This window comes from Micropterus dolomieu, linkage group LG01, assembly GCF_021292245.1.
Source record: "Micropterus dolomieu isolate WLL.071019.BEF.003 ecotype Adirondacks linkage group LG01, ASM2129224v1, whole genome shotgun sequence".
Taxonomy (NCBI): domain Eukaryota; kingdom Metazoa; phylum Chordata; class Actinopteri; order Centrarchiformes; family Centrarchidae; genus Micropterus; species Micropterus dolomieu.
In genome coordinates, this window is record NC_060150.1 from 48,130,602 (window position 1) to 48,152,345 (window position 21,744).

Sequence of the window (21,744 nt, forward strand, 5' to 3'; positions counted from 1 at the left end):
CCTGTTTTTTCTTTTTCCCCCCCCCCCCCCCCCCTTCCTCTGTGTCATCTCTAATTGGATGTTTTCAGTGCAGCAGATCACATGATCCAGCTGTTGTCATTGAGACATCTTTGTGTTGCTGTTGTCATGACGACCGCTGCAGCATGAACACAAGAGGTTTGATGGAGCTGATACTGCTGCACAAGATTAACAGGGTTTGATATCAGAGCAGAAACATGAGGTCAATAACAGCTCAGTGTGATCAGAGAGTGTGTGTGTGTGTGTGTGTGTGTGTGTGTGTGTGTGTGTGTGTTGACCACTCCTCACTTTAACTGGACTCTATTTTAGGGTTAATTACAGGGTGGAGAAACAGGGCGAGGTTAGAGTTAGGGAGGACCATGTGTGGGAGTTCAGCCTATATGCTGTACGTACACAGCCAGTACTCATGGGTGCATCAAACTGGAACTTTACAAGAGAAGTCTGGTGATATGTTCTGGTTTTCTTCACGTTCAGCAGTAGGGCTGCAGCCAACCATTATTTTCATTGTCAACTAATGTGCCGATTATTCAGTTTGTCTAGAAAATGTCAAGAAATTGTGACAAATGCTCATCAGACTTTTAAAAAGAAAAAAGAAAAAGCCCAAAGTGACGTCTTCAAATTGCTTCTTTTGTCCAACCAGCTGCCCAAAATCCCAAAGACTCTTAATTTATTATCATAAATTACCCAACAATGCAGCATGTTGTTCTTTCGACCCACTAATCATTTACATTTATTCATTTAGCTGACGCTTTTATCCAAAGCGACTTACAATTGCTGTACATGTCAGAGGTCGCACGCCTCTGGAGCAACGAGGGGTTAAGGGTCTCCCACACCAAAGGCACGCGTCTCATCCACTGCACCCTAATCAATTAATCGACCGATCGTTGCAGCTCCATTCAGCAGTGCATGGATGTCCTAATGAGTCCTGTGTGTCTCTGTCCTCTGATCCATGGAAACCATTAAACCCATCAGTGAGCCTCTCGGCTGCACTGGGTCACATGTTCCTTTTATCACGGCGGACACACACTGTTCTGACTCGGCCCCACATACACTGTTCTGACTCGGCCCCACACACACTGTTCTGACTCGGCCCCACATACACTGTTCTGACTCGGCCCCACACACACTGTTCTGACTCGGCCCCACATACACTGTTCTGACTCGGCCCCACACACACTGTTCTGACTCGGCCCCACATACACTGTTCTGACTCGGCCCCACATACACTGTTCTGACTCGGCCCCAAATACTCACTCACCGCTGGAAATAGTCCCCAACGAGTGCACTATTTCCTCGTGTTTGTCTGAGGAAGCTCCTGCTGCAGCGACTACATTGAGAGACGGACTGACAGGTTGTTGGTTTGGGTCCAAACAAGAGATTTAAAGAGAACAGACTGTTGGGCCGTTTGTCTGATCGGCCAGTCAAACTTTTATGGAGCCTGTAACTTCTGTGATCTAAATCTAGACACCTGGAACTAAAATACTTCATGCAAACACTGATCAGGGACAAACAGGCTAATTTAATCTGTTTGAAGTTTTTATAAAGTTTCTATTTTCAGAAGATCTGAACTCTTTTTTTTAATTTTTTTTTTAAACACGGTCGCCCACTTTAGCTCGGCCACAGACGTTCTCCTGGGAAGACGCTCCACTCTCTTTCTCTTCAGCGGTTTGTTATTTACGAGCTCGGGTCTGAAACAGAATAATGTGTACTGTGTGTGTGTGTGTGTGTGTGTGTGTGTGTGTGTGTGTGTGTGTGTGTGTGTGCGTGTGCGCGCATTAAAACAATTCCTACTTCTGGGCCGTAGCTTGAGGCGCACCTCCCCTAAAATATAACTACTGCTATCTTCACATTTCCAACTTGTCCTTCTTCTTCCTCTGCCTCAGGTGGTTCAATGCTCGGTCAAACCTTCTCCTCCAACTGCTTCTCTCGTTTCTGCGTTTTTAGTAATTTCACTAAAAGTAGCTGCTGTTGAACTTTGAATCTGCTCCAACTCCAACATGATCCGCTGAGTTTCAGTCGCCATCGTTTGTTGCAGCCAACACCAACGAAAAAGAAGAACCTCGCCGCCCAACTAGTATAAATGGTGTTCACGATGGCGTGGACTCGACGCAGAAGTATAAATTGTCCTATAAAGTGTGGATTTTTGGCAATCGGACTGATTATGCACCATGTAGATATATGAACAGAAGTGTCCCTTTGGTCTGTCTCTTATTCAAATGAAGGGGAATTAGCAAAGCTTAATTTCCTTGAATGTTTCCTGGAAAGAACTCTGGGGTTAGGGCTGCTGGGGTCGGTGAGAGCAACATGGTCCTTAGCTTGCTGTGGCGTGCTTCAGAGGGCTTTGTTAAGAGTGTGGAAGCAGGGTGGTTCTGTTGGGCCTCCAACTCCATGAAACACAGTATGATGAGAGGGGGCCCACCTGATCACCCTGGAGTGCGACCTCCGCTCTTACACTCAAACACAAATTCATATTCAAACCTTCTAGTAGTTTAAGGCAGGTGAAAGGGCAATTCATGAAAAGGTTTCTGATACCGAAGGAAAACTAAACACTAGTGGATTTAGATATATAGTGATGGTAGTGGTTTGGCCTTAGCGTTCTGATGAAGTTGCTTATTAAGCCAGCTAGTTCAGCCTAAGCAGAGGCAACGTAAGGCCACCAAGGATCTGCCCTTTTGATTGGGTGAGTGTGAATTTAAAGGCAGCATGAAAGCTACCAATGTGAAGAAAAAACTTTTCAGTAATATAGAAATTACAAATGAATATTTAGTTGAGTTTAAATGGAGCTGGTCTTTAAAGTGCCACATTAAAGATCTCTCCTGGAAACCTCCTGGGAAATGATCTTCACATATTAAAAAAACGGAACTGGGAAATCTTAATGCTGCAGCCTATGATGATAATTTAGACAACCGTTTGGGACGAGCATTTCCTGTTTGAATATGATAATGTCCCTGTGAACAAAGCAGCTCTGTAAAGAACTGGCTCTGACCTGAACCCCATCCAGCGAAGACTGAAACCAGAACAGTGGAGGCCGTCCACATGTGGAGGGGATTTTCAGATACTTTTGCAGAGAGAAACTGCAGTCAGTGTTGCTCAGCATGTAGGCTGGGAAGAGAAAGATAAGAGTGTAGGGGAGCGAGGAAAAACAAGGACAGAGATAATGAAGTCATTAGAGCGTGAGAGGCCGAGAGACATAGAGTGATGCAGAGAGAGAGAGAAGGTTAGTCAGTCTTCGCCTCGGCGATCCTCAGAGGATGAAAACACTCTTCCACTTCAGTTCGAGGTCGATCTTCTTCGCTCACTGCTCTTCATGACCGACTGGCCTCAGATCAGCTTCACGTTCCTCATCACTCTGCTTCTGATAATACTCCCTGACCGGCTTCACCGAACTTGTCACCAGCTGCTTTTACGTGCGTTTCCACACTGCAGCAATTTACAGAATCATGTCGGTTCACTCCTAAATAAACAAAAAAATCACCTGACTGTCGGATGTAGTCCTGTCACAGTTCACTGACCCATCACAGTTTTGAGTCAGTGACCTGATCAGCGCCCGAAACCCCACTCAGCCATTCACAGAGGGTTTATGGAGCTGAGGTCGTTTTAGTGTGAACGCTGATGTGAAGCTCGCGTCAGGTTGAAACAACACTCTGGTCTGCTAGTCTTTGCCTGCAACACACTTTTTAATGATTAATATCAGTTTTCGGTCCAGTTTGATACATATTGTGATGAAAATTGTATTCTGCCAAATTGTCGTTCAGATGTAGTTGGGGCTGCACGATTAATCGAATATTGATCACGGTTAAGATTTTAGCTTCCCACAATGAAATGAACACGATCGACGGCGATATCACCATTTAAAAAACGTGCTCCGCTCACGGAAAACTCCGCTGCATATCGAGCGCTTCTTAAACTTAAAGCCGAGGGGCGGATTAGGCTGCGTGCTCCCTCCTGCTGCTACAGTCCAGAGTAGAGAAGAAAAGTCCACGAGCCCACAGACAGCCGAACAAAACCGGGTCGCAGAGAGACGGGCCGGCATGCAGAGTAGAAAAGGACAAAATAACAACAAGCCAACAACATGCTAAGCTATAGAAATGGGTCTGAAAGTTAACGTGTGCAGAGGACGGGGCAAAGCCGCGCGCAGCAGTAGCTTCCCGGGCAAAATGTTATTTGTATTTGGCTTCTAGGTGATGACACACTTTAAGGACCAGTCTTATTCTGATGCAAAGATTTGTTCATTAGCTGAAAGGCAGCACATCATGGATGTTCAAACAGTTGCTTGTATATTTAAATTTGAAAGTGTCCCTAAAATCAGTGAATAATCGCGATGATGATCATGCAGCCCTAGATGTAGTAGCTACAGACATAAGGCTTTAGTCCCTTTTTACTCTCTGACTCTAGCTCCAGATTTACAGAAACAATTTCCAGAAAAGTTGGCATATTTTCCTAAATGCAAAACACGTTAGTTCATGTGAACCTTTTATTTCACAGACAAAAGAATAGATTTTTTCAGTAGTTTTACTGAGCAGCGTTGTTGTATTTTGTAGGTTAGAATTTGACACTGGGACAGAGTATCACCTCCACAACAAGCGGGCTAACTGGTAACCGGTAAAGTAACATCCAGCAGAGGCTCAGTCTTTGCAGGAAAGGACGGGTCGCGGCTCACCGCTTTGTGCCGAAATGCGTATGAAAATTGTTGTTGTGTTCGGAGGGAACGTATCTGTACGTAAGGTTGCAGAGAGTTTATAATACCTTTTTACTTTCTGATTTTAGTTCTTGATTTAGTCTCTAACGTTAGTTTTTGTGGCTAACTGTGTACCTTGTACTGTAGTTCTTGCCTTTATCGCCTGACTTCAGTCTGATTGTTGTTCCCCAGCTGTGTCACTCCTCTACATCAGGCCCCCACTTCACAGACAGCTGGATGGACGTTGTGTTTAGTGTGTGTAAATAAAGGCTTTACTCACTGTAACTCCCACAGGGCCTCCGTGACGGGGTCTCTGCAGACCGGTCTGACTCTGTAAACAAACTGTAATTGGTCGGTGACGCCACCAATGGCTGTCAGATGAGAACTTAGTAACTATAGCAACAGGCCGTTATTGAAAAGCCGCGGCCTGTCTGTCAGGTGGAGGTTTGGCGCTGTGATATCTTCGGGAAGATGTTCAGAAAGATGAAGACCTGCTGACAGAAGGAGACCTGACAGGATTTATCATCACTGACCCAGTTTGAATCTGATGGCGTCTCTGAGGACGGTTTGATCACCTGATGAAGGAGCTTTTACACCACAGCTTTTTAACCCTGGAAACCTCACACTCCCGCTGATCCTGTCTCAGATCCTCCATCGGTTTTAGATTCATTTTTTTACCTTCAGGCAGGCATTGTTAACTGTTGGTTGGTGACGTAGTTAAGAGCAAAGGTTGAACTCTGCATGTGTTTCAGAGGATTGTGACATCTGAAATTTCAAGACGAGCTACTTTTTAAAAAGCAAGACGCTTCGTGTGATCGTTTTTGTGACGTCCATGGTCGTTTCTTGTTAGTTGACCACCAGGCTGTCAGCAGCTGCCTCTTAAATCATGCAGATCTGCAAATAACAAGCGTTTTATTGATTCATTTAGTTTCTCAGTGTGTGTTATGTTGGAGGCATCTCTGCTTGCCTTAAAAAGAAGAGCTCTGCTAACCTCTGCAGACATAACATCAGCAGTAAAGGTCACATATGGAATAGTTTCGAGCGTCATCTTGTAACTCCATGTAAAACTAGATGGATCAGGATCTGTCTGATTCAGCTCAGCAGGTGATTGATTGGTCGATCACATCATTATGTTACCTGTCAGGAATCCATCAGAGCGGCACGTTGCAACATCACCGAGCCGATGAGTCACAGTGAGGTGCTGATGTTTGAGCGCGTCCGCCTCCACTAAGCGGTCTCTGTGGGGAACTCATCAGACTATTAACTTTAAAAGCATCCCGCGTGTGCATCTGTAGATTGTCACAAAGCTAAAAGCAGAGAATAGGTGAGACTTTGGACTGTCGGCTGGTCGGTCTGTGTTGAGTCTCAGAGCTGCTAATGTGGAGTGTTAGACTTTCTACCAGATCAACAATAAATCAGTGACCGAGTTTAGTCTTAATTTAAGATCAATCAACTCGTCACTCTGGTGTGAGAGTGTCTCAGCTAGCAGTAACTCTTACAGAAACATAAACATGACTAAATTATGACTCTGATGGTTCGAATCGATTTAAAGTCTTGAGCGCTGGCGGGAAGAGTCCGGCAGTAAAACACAGCAGCAGACGTCCGTCCTGCCGACAGAGAGGGATCCCGGGAACACAGTGTTTCTGTTATTTTGTCCACCCCTGCAGTAGGCTCTGTGTTATTCTGGCTCGCTCAGCACACTGAGGTATTTGCTAATTACAGGGGAGGCGAGGGTCACGACCCCTGTAATTATCAGCTGTAATTGGTTAGCATGCGGGGCCGCCGGCCAATCAGCTGACATCCGGAAATTACTACCCTGGGTAATAGTTGGGGTGTGTGTGTGTGTGTGTGTGTGTGTGTGTGTGTGTGTGTGTCGATGCACCTGGTTGTGTTTCCCACAGTGTTTCATGTGGACTGTTGGATGTTCGTGAAGTCAGATTTCCCAGAGGATGAAACACTTCAGTCGTTTATCACATTTTAATTGTAGAGCAGCCATTTAAACTTCATGTTTTCATCAACAACTGTTATTAATCCTGCAGGAAGTATAATGTTACCATGGAGTCAGCGACCTTTCAGGCCTGAATTTGGGCGGCGTTGGCTCAGGAGTTAGAGCGGGTCGGCCAAAGTCTTCTTCGGCTAGATACTGATCTCCAAACTGCTCCGGGTGGCGGTTCCTTCGGTGTGCGAGTGTTTCTGTTTCCGGTGCGCAGTATGCACCTCGCATGGCGGCCATCAGTGTGTGAACGACGTTTAGTTTAAAGAGCTCAATAAAACAATAATGATAATTATCTCAATAGCATATAATTTTCCTCAAAAAACTATTTAACAAATGTTCAATATATCGTCAATAAATGTTTGATTTAATTAATTTGAATCAAAAACGAATCAGCGCTTTGTTGAGGAAAAGGGACTGAAAAAAAGATTTGCTGATCATTTATATTTTTAAATATTTGATCGTAATAGTTCTGCATCAGATTTGTGAAGTGGTCCAGTGTTTGTTCTGACCAGAAAGAAATGATTTAACATTTATCCTGATAATTATCCATACAGACTGATATGAAATGGTTTTATCGCGATAACATTTGTGCCCGTATCACCCAGCCCAAGGATCAGGCAGGATCTGAGCGGAGGAGCGTGTTTTTATGTTCTTTTGCAGATTTTCCTACCTCCATGCGGGCGATTTTGTTAGCAGCTCCTGTTAGCAGTTAGCATGGGTGTACAGACAGCTCTCACTGGATTACTGTGATACTGAAGAAAACTTAAAAACATCATGATTTCCTGATTGACTTTTGACTCAGAGGAGGAGTTTTAGATTCAAACCGCTGCTTGTTTCAGCTTCTGTAGACCGAAGGCTTCATGACCAGTTTCATTACGTGTTATCTGTTAGATTTTCCTTTTTGTCTGGTTGAAGAACCACAGACCTGCGCCGTGCTGATGACTGATGATCTGATTGTTTTTCAGATGTGTCGGTGAAGAAGAGCGACCTGCGTGTTTGTGACGCCGGAACGTGTCGCTTTGGAGGAGTCTGCCGTGAGAACGGCGCCGACATCAAGTGTGTCTGCCAGTTCCACGTGAGTCACGCACGCACACACGACAACAACATCCTGGTGATTCATCTGTCCTTTGAGTCACTCTTTCCTGTTCACGCTGACTTTATTACAAACAAACCAAAGGACGTAAACATGAGGTCATACAGACGGACAGCTCACTCATTGATTGGACAGTTTTGGTGATGTAAACTTGCTTCATCAGCGCTACACCTGATGTGTTGATTCATCCTCTCTGGAGTCACAGAGCTCACCTGAATCTGAGCATCGCTCGTCACGACCTCGTGTGTCCAGGAGGGTCACAGCACCAAAGGGGGCGCTAGTCACTGTGTGGTCGCTCACTGAGGAACAACACACATCTGTTTGAAACGCTTTTAACTGATTAAATACAGTATATGTTCCCATGGTTACATAAATATATACATCGCTTATACAGAACGCTACAGGTTCGCTTCCTTTCACTTTCAGTACAGTTCATGACCAGAAGCTGGATTCTGGTAAAGCCGCATATCTGTTATACAGTCCTAAGTCAAGTTTTGCTGTATGAAACATGAATCATTTTAGTTCAAATAAATGGAAACATACATTATGTTACCTTTTAGTCTATGTTATGTGTGTGCTTCAATGGGAGCTGCCATTGTTGTGCGACGTCATTCAGCTGCTACTCGTGAAGGCGGGGTACATATCTTTTCTAGGGGTTCACGAGTAGGAACTCTGACTTCAAGTTTCGTTCCAGGATAGTTTTTTCTAGGAGGTAGGAATCGGCCAGGAAGTCAAGAAATGCTCCAAAATGTTAAGAGAAGCTTCACAAACAAGTAACAGGATACAAAAAAGATTGCAAAGGCACTGAATGTTCCTGGAGACAGTCTGTACGTTTTGACAACACACCTGTTTTGCTATGAGTGTTGACTAAATTTGACTGTGTTGTTATGTCATGTTACACATGAGACGATGCTTTTAGTCCGCGCCAGATCCACAGCTTTCACACGAAACAAACAGGAACCAACAGGTTCTGTTTGAAGGCACCTCGTTTACACGTCTACCTTCACTGACTTCAAACTTATTGAATTAACTGGATCATTTGTGAGAAATTATTTTGTATTTCACTTGTCAGCCAGAAAGTGAGACTGTCTGAGTTAATAATATCTGCAGGTAACAGCTTCATAAAGTCTCCTGTGTGTGTGTGTCTCAGTGTAATAAGAAGTACATCCCTGTGTGCGGCTCCAACGGAGACACGTACCAGAACGAGTGCTTCCTGAGGAGAGCCGCCTGCAAGAAGCAGAGAGCCATCACCATCCTGGCAAATGGAGCCTGTTACCACGGTAACGCACATGAACAATGGGGGATTTTACTTGCTGATTCCAGTTGTTGAGTATATTTAAATTCGGCTGACAGAAAATGAACAAAGACTCAGTGTCCAGTTTATTAGGAACACCTACCTGAATCTAATGCAGCAGTAATGAATCTCCTTCATGGAGCTGAACTGCTGTTCAGTTTGTGTTCAATCAACTGCTGTACTGTGTTAGACTGACGGTCGTTAGACTGACGGGCGTTGGACTGACGGGCGTTGGACTGACGGTCGTTAGGCTGACGGGCGTTAGGCTGACGGGCGTTAGGCTGACGGACAGGCGTTAGGCTGACGGGCGTTAGGCTGACGGACGGGCGTTAGACTGACGGGCGTTAGACTGACGGGCGTTAGGCTGACGGGCGTTAGGCTGACGGACAGGCGTTAGGCTGACGGGCGTTAGGCTGACGGACAGGCGTTAGACTGACGGGCGTTAGACTGACGGGCGTTAGACTGACGGGCGTTAGGCTGACGGGCGTTAGGCTGACGGGCGTTAGGCTGACAGACAGATGTTAGGCTGACGGGCGTTAGGCTGACGGACAGATGTTAGACTGACGGGCGTTAGACGGACAGATGTTAGGCTGACGGGCGTTAGGCTGACGGGCGTTAGGCTGACGGGCGTTAGGCTGTCTGGCGTTAGGCGGACAGATGTTAGACTGACGGGCGTTAGGCTGACGGGCGTTAGGCTGACGGGCGTTAGGCTGACGGACAGGCGTTAGGCTGACGGGCGTTAGGCTGACGGACAGGCGTTAGACTGACGGGCGTTAGGCTGACGGGCGTTAGGCTGACGGGCGTTAGGCTGACAGACAGATGTTAGGCTGACGGGCGTTAGGCTGACGGACAGATGTTAGGCTGACGGGCGTTAGGCTGACGGACAGATGTTAGACTGACGGGCGTTAGACGGACAGATGTTAGGCTGACGGGCGTTAGGCTGACGGGCGTTAGACTGACTGGCGTTAGACTGACAGATGTTAGACCGACGGACAGATGTTAGACCGACGGACAGATGTTAGACCGACGGGCGTTAGGCTGACGGGCGTTAGACTGATAACATCATAACGTCTGTTTGTCTCTCTCTCAGACACTGGTTCAGGATCAGGAGATGGAGGTAAACAGCTTCATATATTATTTGAATGTTTTGAAACTACAAGATCATATTTCCCCTACTGCTGATGATAATAACAATAAGAATAATAATAAATGCAGAGACCGCGTTGTAGTGATGTTTTGTGTCTGTGCAGATGACGAGGGCTCTGGTCGCGGCAAAAAGGCCTCAAAATGTGGAAACTGCAAGTTTGGAGCCGAATGTGACGAAGACTCTGAGGACATGCTGTTAGTACACATACCCTTCAAAATAAAAGTCTACACAATACAGGATTTCCCCAGAATTTCTGATTGCAAACATCACTGCTACACAAATAAGACTGTGTGTGTGTTTCCAGCTGCATGTGTAACATCGTGTGTAACGGCCACAACGACAACCCTGTGTGCGGCAGCGACGGCATCACCTACGACACGCCCTGCCACGTCCGAGAGGCGTCCTGCCTCAAACAGCTGAAGATCGACATCAAGCACGTGGGACGTTGCCAAGGTAACGAGAAAATATAAAATCGCCCACGCATGTACGCACAAACACACACACACACACACACACGATTCAAATCAGGAAATGTAAATAAAAAGGGGTGGAGAAGAAGATGGAGGACAAGCGGGGGTGGAGGAAGAAAGACACGTAAACAGGAGGAGAAGGAAGAGAAACTAGAGAAGAGGAGGAAGGATGGATGAAAGGGAAAACAAGAAAGAGATAATAAAAGTAGGAGAGGACAGAAAACAATGAAAGGATAAGAACAATTGGATGGAAGAGTGGAGTCGGAGGGAGGGGTGTAGGAACGAAGGAGAAAAAGTAAGAGTAAGGAAACAAAATGGTGGGTAGAAAGAGGGGATGGTGAAGGAGAGGAGGAAGAGGAGGCATGAAAAGAGAAGAAAGGGAGGTGAAAGAGGATAAAAAGGAGACTGCTGTTTTTCTGCTCATCCATAATAAAAGATGACCTGACCTCAATCTGAACACACACACACTCTGTGAGGATTAACTCGGCTGACTGAACAGCCAGCCGGTCGCACTTTAACACCACGACCTCCTGCTCTTCTTTTTTATCATCTTCTTCTTCTTTGTTCTGTCGTTTCCTCTTTCTTCTTCTTCATCGGTGCATTCTTGTTCTTCTTTTCTTACTGACCACATTCAGTCTGTTGAACACTAATCAATTTCATTTTCTGTAAAAAAACAAAAAACAAAAAAAAAAAAAAAACTAGGACATGGGGCCACAAACCCTGGCCCCCCAAACTCAAGTCAGTACTAAGTGAAAAAACAGACTGCTTTATATTGCAGTGAATACCAAATTAAGAAATCAGCTGATATTTTAGGTTAAAAAGTGACAAAAACACATTTGATTCAGTTCATCTGTCATCTCTCAGTCACTTAAAACATTTTTATCAGGATTGTGCTGCTGACCTGATGAGAGGAAAGTTATTACAGTTCATCCTGTGGTGGGGCCGTTTTCACAATAAAACATTTCATATCATTTGATTTTATCAGGATAAATGTCAAATAATTATTTATTTCCAGCTTATTGGCTGATTTTTGCTCCTGAGTGAAAGTTAATTGTGGGTTTAAACTTTTCTTTCTGCTCAGAACAAACACTTGATAACTTCACAAATCTGAGGCAGATCATTCAGAACAATCATAATGATCTGTTTTTATATATATAATATATATATCCCTGAGGAAAATAAAGTAAAATCTTTTTTCAGTCCCTTTTCCTCAACATAATAAATAAATAAATAAAAAGTGCTAAATCGTTTGTGATTCAAATAAATTTAATCAAACATTTATTGAACATTTGTTATAACGCGCTAATTATCACATTCAACAATCCATCCAACAGCTGCTGAGATGATTCAGTCTGAAAAGAGTGGAGGACAGACAGGCAAACTAATGTCGCCCAGTTTACAACTCCTCAGATGTGTTTTACATAAATATATTCCTTTGTGTTATTGTTTTAACAAATGAGTGTAAATAAAGAAGAAGATACGTTTATTGTCACATACATGTTGAAATTCATTCTCTGCACTTTAACCCATCCCTCAGCGGAGCAGTGGGCAGCTGCTGTGCAGCGGTAAAGTAAATAAATAAAACCACAAACTTTCAGTTTGTTTTGATCGTGCACGTGTCCAGATGCAGAAAATTGAAAAACCTTAAATTAACTTTGAGGCGACAAATGAAAAAATACCGTTTTTTGCATTAATCTAATTATGTAATAATTTATTTATTTTCTTACTTAACTTTCCATGGACTTTTTCTTCTTCTTCCTTCTTAAAGATCACGTGTTTGTTTAACAGAGCGAGAGAGATGAACAAATATCAGTCGTCCATCATTAGTAGGACATTTCTGCGTCGCCCTGAAGCAAGAAGATATCTGTGTGTGTCTGACCTGTTTACCCCCCCTTTACTGCTCGGTCACTTCACATTAACTGAGAGTCTGAATCGCTGTTAGATGACGACAGCTCATGTGTGCAGAGTTGACGGTTTGTCCTGAGGGGGTAATATAGGCCTTCAGAGGAGAAGTTAGGAAACAAATACGACAAATACTGAACAGTAATACACATAAAAATGTCTTAACTACATTATAGTGTTATAAACTGTTTATTAAGTGTTCCCTGCTTTTTAAAGCTAAATGGTGCTGATGTCAGAGAGAAATGATCACATATCAAGAAAATAAGATAAAATCAATTCTGTGATGGAAAATAAATACTCTAACCTTTTGGCTTTGATTGATCATCAATATTATCGATTTAGAAAATCATTCAGGCCCTCGGGTCCAAAAAAACATTTAGTCTGTATCTTAAAATAAGATTTAATGACTCACCAGAGTCAATAACAATAATATATGCAGAGACAGAGTCGACGCTGCTCCTGCTGTTCAACACCTCCAGATAAAAAAAGAATTAAAATATAAAAGATGAAAAATAAGTCTCACATCTCACGTTTTCTTCTTCTGTGGTTTCAGATAAAAGCAGGAAGGAAGACAGCATCAAGACCAAACCGGACATCTATGGTACGCCCCGCCCCCCTCCCTGCAGTCTGACTGTGATCCTGCAGCGTACGTCTGTAACAGCCAATCAGAAACCAGGTCTGTCTGCTTTGTTTTTTTTTTTTCTTCAGCTGTGCCCAAGCCTGGTGAGGGGGAGGGCTTTGTGGACAGCCCCGCCCCCTGTCCTGATGACTACGCCCAGTTCTGTGAACACGGCCAGTGCGAGATGAGACACAACCTGCCCACCTGCAGGTAACAACTGTCTGCCCCCGTACCTCTTCGACCAATGAGAGACCTCGACAGTAATGACACTTATAGAAAGTTATGCTTACATCCTCAAAGCGTTCCATGTGCTTGAAAAACATGTCCGACCGTGCCCTTAATAACATCGGCAACTTATTTTAGTATTACTTCTAAATTATGCATCATCATTCAGCTGCTTCTCGTGAAGTCAGGGTACATATTTTTTCTCCGAGTTCACAAGCAGGGAGGACTTCAAGTGTTCCACGGTACTTTTTCTAGTCGGAGGTCGGAGATGTACGAGTTGCCTGGAACGCAGCGTTGGCTCTTCACTACTTCAGAGGGCTGTTTCAAAGTTAAATCCACTCACAGCTCTTCCTGAACTTTCAATACCAAAAGTAAAACACAGAGCTCCTGCAGTGTGGAACTGCCGTCTACTAAACTTTTCCCCAAAGTGAAAAAAGAGGTCAAATTTTCCAGCTATTAGTATTTTATTTTGATAGTACTGACATTATATTGTGAGTTTAAACCCAGTGAATGAAAGGATAGATTAATAATCATGAAAACAGAACAACAGAATACCAAGAGTTCTGTATAAATCAGCCAATCAGAGCAGAGTGTAAATCAGACACTGAGACCCCTCTTAGGCTGGTTATGAATCATCTTCAGTTTATTAAGTGCAGCAGATGGATATTATATATTTTATTTAGCAGTTAAATTCTGTTTTATACAATTGAGAAACTTTTATTCTGGATGCAATTTATGAATCACTGATCCATACAAAATGGATTTCCATGCTAAAGTAATTTCTTCCCTTGTATCGTGCAGAGGAAACGAACAAGGTGACACCTGCAGTGTTTAGGTTAAGTTAGGTTTGGGGTTACATGTAGGTCCTGCTTCTTGAAACCAGGGACGCAGGTTTGCCTATAGAATTAATTAGATATCATCTAAATGTAATTAATTTCCTCCAGAACATGCAGAGGAGGTGAGCAGGTTGCAGAGTTTCTCAGGCTCGCAGTCACAGGCTTTTTCTGGCCTTTGAGGCAAAACCCAGGGCCAAAAAACTTTGATGTTGTCCTGAGCTCCTGGTGAGAACGTGTCGATCAGCTGCACATGAGGCTGACCTCCTGCCCTCTCTCTCTCAGTTGTGAGGCGGCGTACGGCGGCCCCCAGTGTGATCAGCTCCTGGACTTTAACATCCTGTACGTGGTGCCCAGCGGGCAGAAGCTGCACTACGTCCTCATCGCCGCCATCATCGGAGCCGTTCAGATCGCCGTCATCGTGGCTGTGGTCATGTGCTTCACCAGGTACTCACTACAGATGCACCACCACCACGTTTCAGTAACTAGCTGCAGTCTAGAGATTTTAAAGATCAGGTCGCACCATTACAAGGTAACAAACATCTGTTGACTTAGTTACCCCTGAACACATGGAGAAATACGTGCTTGTGTTTACAATGATGGAAATATGCAATTACTTAACATTGCCAACATTTTGTAATTTGAGTTTAAGTTTGTTTGGTGTGACCTGTTTTAATTTAGTGATGTTTATATCTATATTTAATAAAAACTATTATTCATGTATGCTGATCTTATTGCAGAACTATCATCACTAAAGGTTTAATGTTACACAACACAGGATTAAACAATGAAATGCAGTTGTAGTCTCCTCCCCGTGCTAAATACAGAACAGGTAGAAATATATAAATTAAAATAAAACAATATAGAACAGATCATAAAAGTAGCACTAAAGGAAGAAGAAGAAAATTAGGTTTACAAGGACGATGTTTCGTTTATTCACAGACACAAAAACACATGTACAGTATGTGAGAAGCAAGCAGCGGCTGTAACACAGTGGATTCAACTTTTTTGAGCGTCACACCCAACAGTGAAATGACTCTTTTCACTATCAGAATTTGATCCATAACATTTGAAACATCGAGTATCATTTTACTCCCATTCAAGTTAGCGTAGAGCTAAACCGGGAGTTAGCTGTCACACTATCGCCAACTAGCGTTTTGGCAGTGTAACTGCAGAGAAACGCAGACACCAACACACAAGTATGAATCGGGGTTGAGATGAAAGCTCTTCAAAAAGCAAATAAGTGGACCTTTTTACACAGAATACAGTTAACAAGATGTAGAATGACCTGAAAGGCTGAATCTTTATTGACATGTCCTTCCTGTCGTGTCCTGCAGGAGGTGCAACAAGAGGAAGCGAAGACCGAAGCAGCCCCTCGGCCACTTCCCGTCAGGAACGTCCTCCAGGATGATGTAGCTGCTCTTTTTTTCCTCCTCTCACGTTTTTATTAAAAAACAAGAAGTCTAACTTTTTCGTACCACACAGACTGACTGCATTTTTGATAGCTCGACATTTTGGTGCCTCTTTTTTTCTCCCCTTTTTTAAAAATAATTTTTGAATTTCTTAAGGGGCCTTATTTTTAAGATTATCCTCCATGTTTGATTTCTTTTTCCCTTCCTGTCTGGACAGTTGTGTCTCTTCGCTGTCTGCAGATGATTTTGAGTTTTCCATCAGGCAGAGCGGAGACGTACAGTTTGTGGCGACGCTGCCGTCCTCTCAGACTCTGAAACACTGTGGATCCTCCGGCAGGAAACATTAGTTATCTGATTGTATCTTCACTTCGGACCGTCCTCATTCAAACTGGAAAACACAGATTGTCTGTCCGTGTTGGAACCCTGTGGGACGCAGACTGATGCTGTTTCTGTGCTTAGATTTATTTTGAAGGAGACTCTAGTTTATGGATCATGAAGTAATACCTATTGAATACCCATTTCTGAAACGTAACCACTACTGAATGCTTAATGTTAACGTTTAAACACCACTGAACTTATAGCACAGAGATGTTTGACTCTGAATGTTTGCTCTTTGAATTGTCCTCAGCTAGCAGTGGTATTAGGTATTTTTTAAATTTGATCAAATTTGAGTCCAGTCTGCTGAAACTGGATGCAAAAATTCAGGACTTGGAACATCTACAGAGGATAAATCAAATCTTCTGTGGCTCACATGATCTAAGCTGCCTCGTACAAAAGGAATTTGTCTTCTTATTAAACCGGAAAAAAGCTTTTAGCCAAAAATACAGCTTCTGGAAATGAGAGAGACGGGAACTCAAAGCACATCAATTCACATAATAGAGTCAAATATGTTGATTATTAATTCAGTGGTATTTAAATTTCAGTGATTCAGTATCACAGTTATGTGTTCAGTTGCTTATGAGATTAAAATTGTTACTTTTGCTTCCATAGTTGGGGATCGCCTTCAAAATGCAACAAAACTTCAGATTTCTTTGATTTTCTTATACGTTGTTTCTTCTGTTGTGTTGAACCTGTTTGTGTTATAAAAGCCTTAATACTCCAGGGGGCGCTCTGTACCAGGACTACAGGATTATGAGGGACCACTGAAGCCTGTCTTGGGTATTGTTGCTGAAGTGGGCTCACACCTGATGCTTTGTTTTCTGCTTTGCTGCGTCTCACAGGGCCTAAAGTATGATTTCATGTAACTCAGATAAACTTTACTTTGTTTTTTTTGTATTTGTTATGATGAGACGCACCTGAAAACCAAAATGCTGTTTTTTCTACTGCTTAAAAAGTGATACGGTACAAGCTGACATGTACAGGTTGTTGTTCGAATTATTATTTTATTGCTTAATTTTCAGATGACGCCATTCAGGAAATGGATTCCAATGTTGTTTTTTGTGTGTTTTGACAAGGTGATGATAATTTAAATGACTTTGTTTGGTCGAGTTTCTTCTTTTTTATATATAATTTGTAACGATGGTACGAAGTGTCAGTGTTGGTCATTTTAATGTGGTAGAAGGAGTAGACTCAATAAGCTGGGAGGTTCCCTGAAGCATCGCTGCACTGAGATCAGATTTATTTGACGCTTTGATGCAGTGGTGAAGCTGCGGTCTCGGTCACGTGATGCCTGTGGGGAATCCAGCCTGATTTTAGATGTTGCGTACTGCATGAACCAGTGAAGATGTCATTTAGAGTGTGCTGTAGTTGAACTAGAATTAAATTATGATGTTCGAAAACACCGTGTCATCCCTTTGATCTGTTCACACTTCTCTGTTTGAAGATGCTTTAAGGAGTTTGAAGATATCAAATCTCAATCCTTCTTATTGACTTTTTCCTGCTGTAGCCTGTTTCAGTCTGGATCTACTGCAGCTTCAGCAGCAGGAAGCTCATCAGCTCAGAATGGAAGAGTGAAGAGTTCAGCAAAATCTTAAATTAAATTATTTTAAATTGGTTAATCCCTCCGTCCGTTTGCCCTTAAACAAGTCACGTCAATTTAATTAATTATCTCATTAGGGTTATTGCTATACTGCTGGGAAGGAATTGAAATATTAAATCTAGGCCCTTATGGTTTTCCATTGTGTCTTTTTGGCAGTATGATTTGATTTGGATCATAATTTTGATAACATTGAGTAGACAACAATCCTCCAACCCACCATGAATGGCAGGGACAACCGCCTTTTATCATATTTATGTAGCCATAACTGGTTGTTGAAAGCCACGGTGCAGTAAAGTTGAAAATCGTTAAATAAAACTAAAATTCTCTTATTTGTCCATAAAACACTGAAAGACTGCTGCATCACTAATAAAATGTAACACTGCAGATGACAGGGACTAAAAGCAATGAGTTGTTTTGCAGACCTAATCAGCCTGATTTGCGTTATATTGCCTGCAGTTTGTTGGCATTTATAGCGCCCCCGGGTGTTCGTTTTGAATGAAACTTTCAGGGCATGTTTCAGTTTATTATGAGGACACATCCTGAGAGATTTGTGATGATTGGAGAATGAATATGGGATTTATAGTGTAATTTGTGTAATGCTAAGCACCTTTCTTGCACTTATAGCGCCCTCTAGTGACGTATGTACATCAAACTGATTTATGTTCTTATGTCCAGAGCCACGCCCCTTTCAAAGTTCATTGGTCCATATCTTGAAAAGTAAATGAGATATCGACATGCCTTTTACAACTTTTAATAGGCTGGAAAATTTGGTGGCAATCGGAGCTACAGTCTAGGAGGAGATGTCAAAAATGTGATTTTTTAAAAATTCAAAGAGGCTTTTTTTGTAGAGCACATTGAGCTGCACCTGTGTGAGAAATTTCAAGTCAATCGGACTTACAGCGTGAGGGGCGTGGCCTTTCAAAGTTTGCATTTTTAAGCCTTATTTACAGCGCGTTCATATTTCTATGGAAGCTGATGCACACCATTTCCAGTTATTCCCCCATGTTTCATGTTTCTAGCTCATTCCAGCTCACGGGAATCTGAGCCGGCGCGGCAGACAACAAATAATAATAACTAAAACACACAAACATAGAAGGGTAAATATTCCTACCTCAGCCACCTGAGGATATGCAGCACCTGTGTGGTGGGGGATGGTGATGCAGCTGAGTCTTGAAGGTGCCATATCATGCAGTCCCTCAAATGGCCACTAGATGCTGCTCCAAGGAAGCTCCGACTGGAATACAAATTTACCACATATTTACACTACTTCAGCCATCATTATAGAATTTAACTCATTTGTGAATGTTGTGCTTCATTTGAAGATACTCATGCTTAAAGAGAAATATGTCTGAAGGTTCTCAGTCATCCAGGTCATAGTTATCCAAGGAAGGTTAAAATCAAGGGCAACTGGACTTGGTAGAAGATACTAGAAGACGCTTCGTCCCTCATCCAAGGGAGTTCTTCAGTTCAGTTTGCTAAGATGATCGATTCCGCTGGTTCGTTAGTGCTCCCGGCTTCTCCACCCGGGTGTAGATGGTTTCCTTGACACCTCTTTCAAACCATCTATCTTCTGTCTAAAATGTGCACCTGATGTTCCTCAAATGAGTTTCCTTTATCCATCAGATATAAATAAATGGCTGAGTCCTGACCTGAGGCCAACTTCCAATGAAGAAGTCTCTTGGATGAGGGACGAACGAGTCTTCTGAAAGTATCTTCAACAAAGTACAGATGCCCTTGGTTTTAACCTTCCTTGGATAAAGAGAAATAGGGTTTTGGGTTGGTTGACAGGTGTTTCAGCCAATCATATTCATCTCACCCATCCCAAGTGCTGAAATTTTCTAGCTTCAAAAACTGACAGTTTTTTACTTTACATACAAAATCACGCTAACTTAACCCTCTAATCAAATCAAACACTTTCTCCTTTGAATCATTGAACTGTAGGCATATTATCACTTTAACCTGAGGACTCCACCAACCTGTAGTGAAGGAGGACTGAAAACCAAGCGCTCCTGGTGGTTGTCAAAGCATCCATGTCTTCTACAGGGAGGTGGAGGTAAATATAGCAGTGACTGCGGTTAATTATAGGCAGCAGCTGGTGGAGGTTTTTAGACGGTGGGGAGTCCCCTTATGTGTTCATCTGATTCCATTCCCCCTTTCTCACCTCGCCTCATTTGCGCCCTCTTTCTTTCTCATCTTCTTTCTTCTGTATGTTTTGATCGTCACTTGGCTGCCTTCCATGGTTTCGGAAGTTTTCTGATGTTTCAAGGGTACCGCTCTTTAAAGATCCAACTATGACATGACACTTTTTAGGGGTGCAAAGGAGCTGTCCACAAACACGGTATCCATCTTGTTCCTTGATGAAATCTCAAGACTTTGTACGCTCATGTTCACAAATGTTAACAGTTACATTCTCTTCATTGGCGTTATCCACTGAACGCCATCCTTTCCCAAGCAAATATAAAACAAGATCAACCCTTCAGAAATGTAGCCCAGAGGGGTGATCTAATGGAAATAATCACTTGGTCCAAAAACATAAACATAAATTTAGGTGGAGCAGTCAGTTCCAACCTCAGTTACACATAGACAGCCGGTTGGTGCATGTTTGCAGCCATGTTACATTAAACTAGATTAGCTTTAGCTTTCTAAGACCATGTACCAACTCTCTGTACTCCAGCTCAGATTCAGATTTGATCAAAAGATTTTGAAACATAAGGGGGAACCGCCACCCATTTCCCACATCAGTGTGCGTTTCCAGGTGTTGGGGAGTCCTGCTGCATGTGAAACAAGTAGTGTAAAGCCTTGAGTGTGGATCTGTGAGATGTCTGATAAATGTCCTCAATTGTCGTCAACTGAGTCAGACTACCGTTTTGAAGCTTGGCATATTGGCCGTTGCCATCTTGTTTTCTTGGAACCAGAAGTGGCCATATTGGGACAAGAGGTTGGAGCTGGGGAGGGACACGCCATGCAACGCCAGACAGGTCGTTGTGGTACTCTAGGAAAGTATTTCAGATGTAGCATCATTTTCTCATAGACTTCTATACAAGCAGACTTTTCAAAAGGCTTTTCAGCATTGGCTTCACTTCTCAGATCCGGAGGTTCCCGTTTCGGTCGGGGGTGAACAGTACAAGTTTCACATTGAAAAAAATCTGGGGCTCACCATACCTCTGTTGTACACTAGTTTTCATGGCACCTACAGCAAATTCCCATGTGTTCACATCCACTCACATCTTTTCATTGACTTTGACTTTTTTTTGTGAATCTATGAGGAAATTATTAAAACTAACATGGCACTGATATTAAGGCTTGAAATTAGTCAATTTAAGGTGTGTTTGCATTGACTCAAAGTTGTCTCACTCAGTTGTGCTGGTTTCTGCTTGCTCATCCCACCTCAGCTCCTCCAAAGCTTCACCCTATTTGCCCAAACGCAGACTATCTGGCTCCAGTAACTAACAAAGATGGCAGCGGTGGCGAGTGTTACCATTAGGAATTCTATTAGGAAACCTAGATGTTCATTTGGAGCGTGGGGACGCTAAAAAAGTCTAAACCTGGTGGGAGGGATTAAGAGAGAACAAGTGAAAAGGGGACAGTTGATAGATGGATGATGGAGGAATGGATGGGAGGGGGTTTCCATTCCTTTTAATGCAGTCATCTCCCAAAGAGGTGCAGGGAGTCACTTTACCCTCACAGTATTTTTAGCAGCAGAGAACACAGAGAGGAGCAGGGATCCATGTCACTCTTTATCTGTCTCGCTCATTAACACTTACATTCCTATAATATCCAATTTCTGTTTTAAATTGTATGATTGATGGGAAGTTTGCAGATAGTTCAGTGTTTCGCCTTCAGATGTCGAGCACGACCCAAGATAAACTTGGAAGATCTTCACTTGTGTACATTTATTAGTCTGGTCACTCACTTTAAAATCTACCACTACATTGTTAAAACATTGACTAAACATTGTTCAAACTCAATAATACTACGTCCTCTCAACTTTGTCTTCTCTCTCTTTTTAGCATCACGATTCCCCCCTCCATCCAACTCATCATACTCTTAACTCCTGTCCCTCCCTCTCCCAGCAGGGT

General features: G+C 43.0%; 1 protein-coding gene across 1 annotated transcript in view; it reads left to right on the forward strand.

Annotated features, from left to right (window-relative positions):
• LOC123968311 (tomoregulin-1-like) overlaps positions 1-17,465 on the forward strand; it is an 18,541-nt gene extending 1,076 nt beyond the window's left edge. Inside the window, exons 2-10 of the mRNA XM_046044995.1 lie at positions 7,658-7,767; positions 8,936-9,065; positions 10,170-10,196; positions 10,330-10,420; positions 10,531-10,679; positions 13,152-13,199; positions 13,307-13,427; positions 14,561-14,722; positions 15,613-17,465. Coding sequence (XP_045900951.1) covers positions 7,658-7,767; positions 8,936-9,065; positions 10,170-10,196; positions 10,330-10,420; positions 10,531-10,679; positions 13,152-13,199; positions 13,307-13,427; positions 14,561-14,722; positions 15,613-15,691 — 917 coding nt within the window. The 3' untranslated portion in view covers positions 15,692-17,465. The remainder of the gene's footprint in view (positions 1-7,657; positions 7,768-8,935; positions 9,066-10,169; positions 10,197-10,329; positions 10,421-10,530; positions 10,680-13,151; positions 13,200-13,306; positions 13,428-14,560; positions 14,723-15,612) is intronic.
• The last annotated feature ends 4,279 nt before the right edge of the window (positions 17,466-21,744 follow it).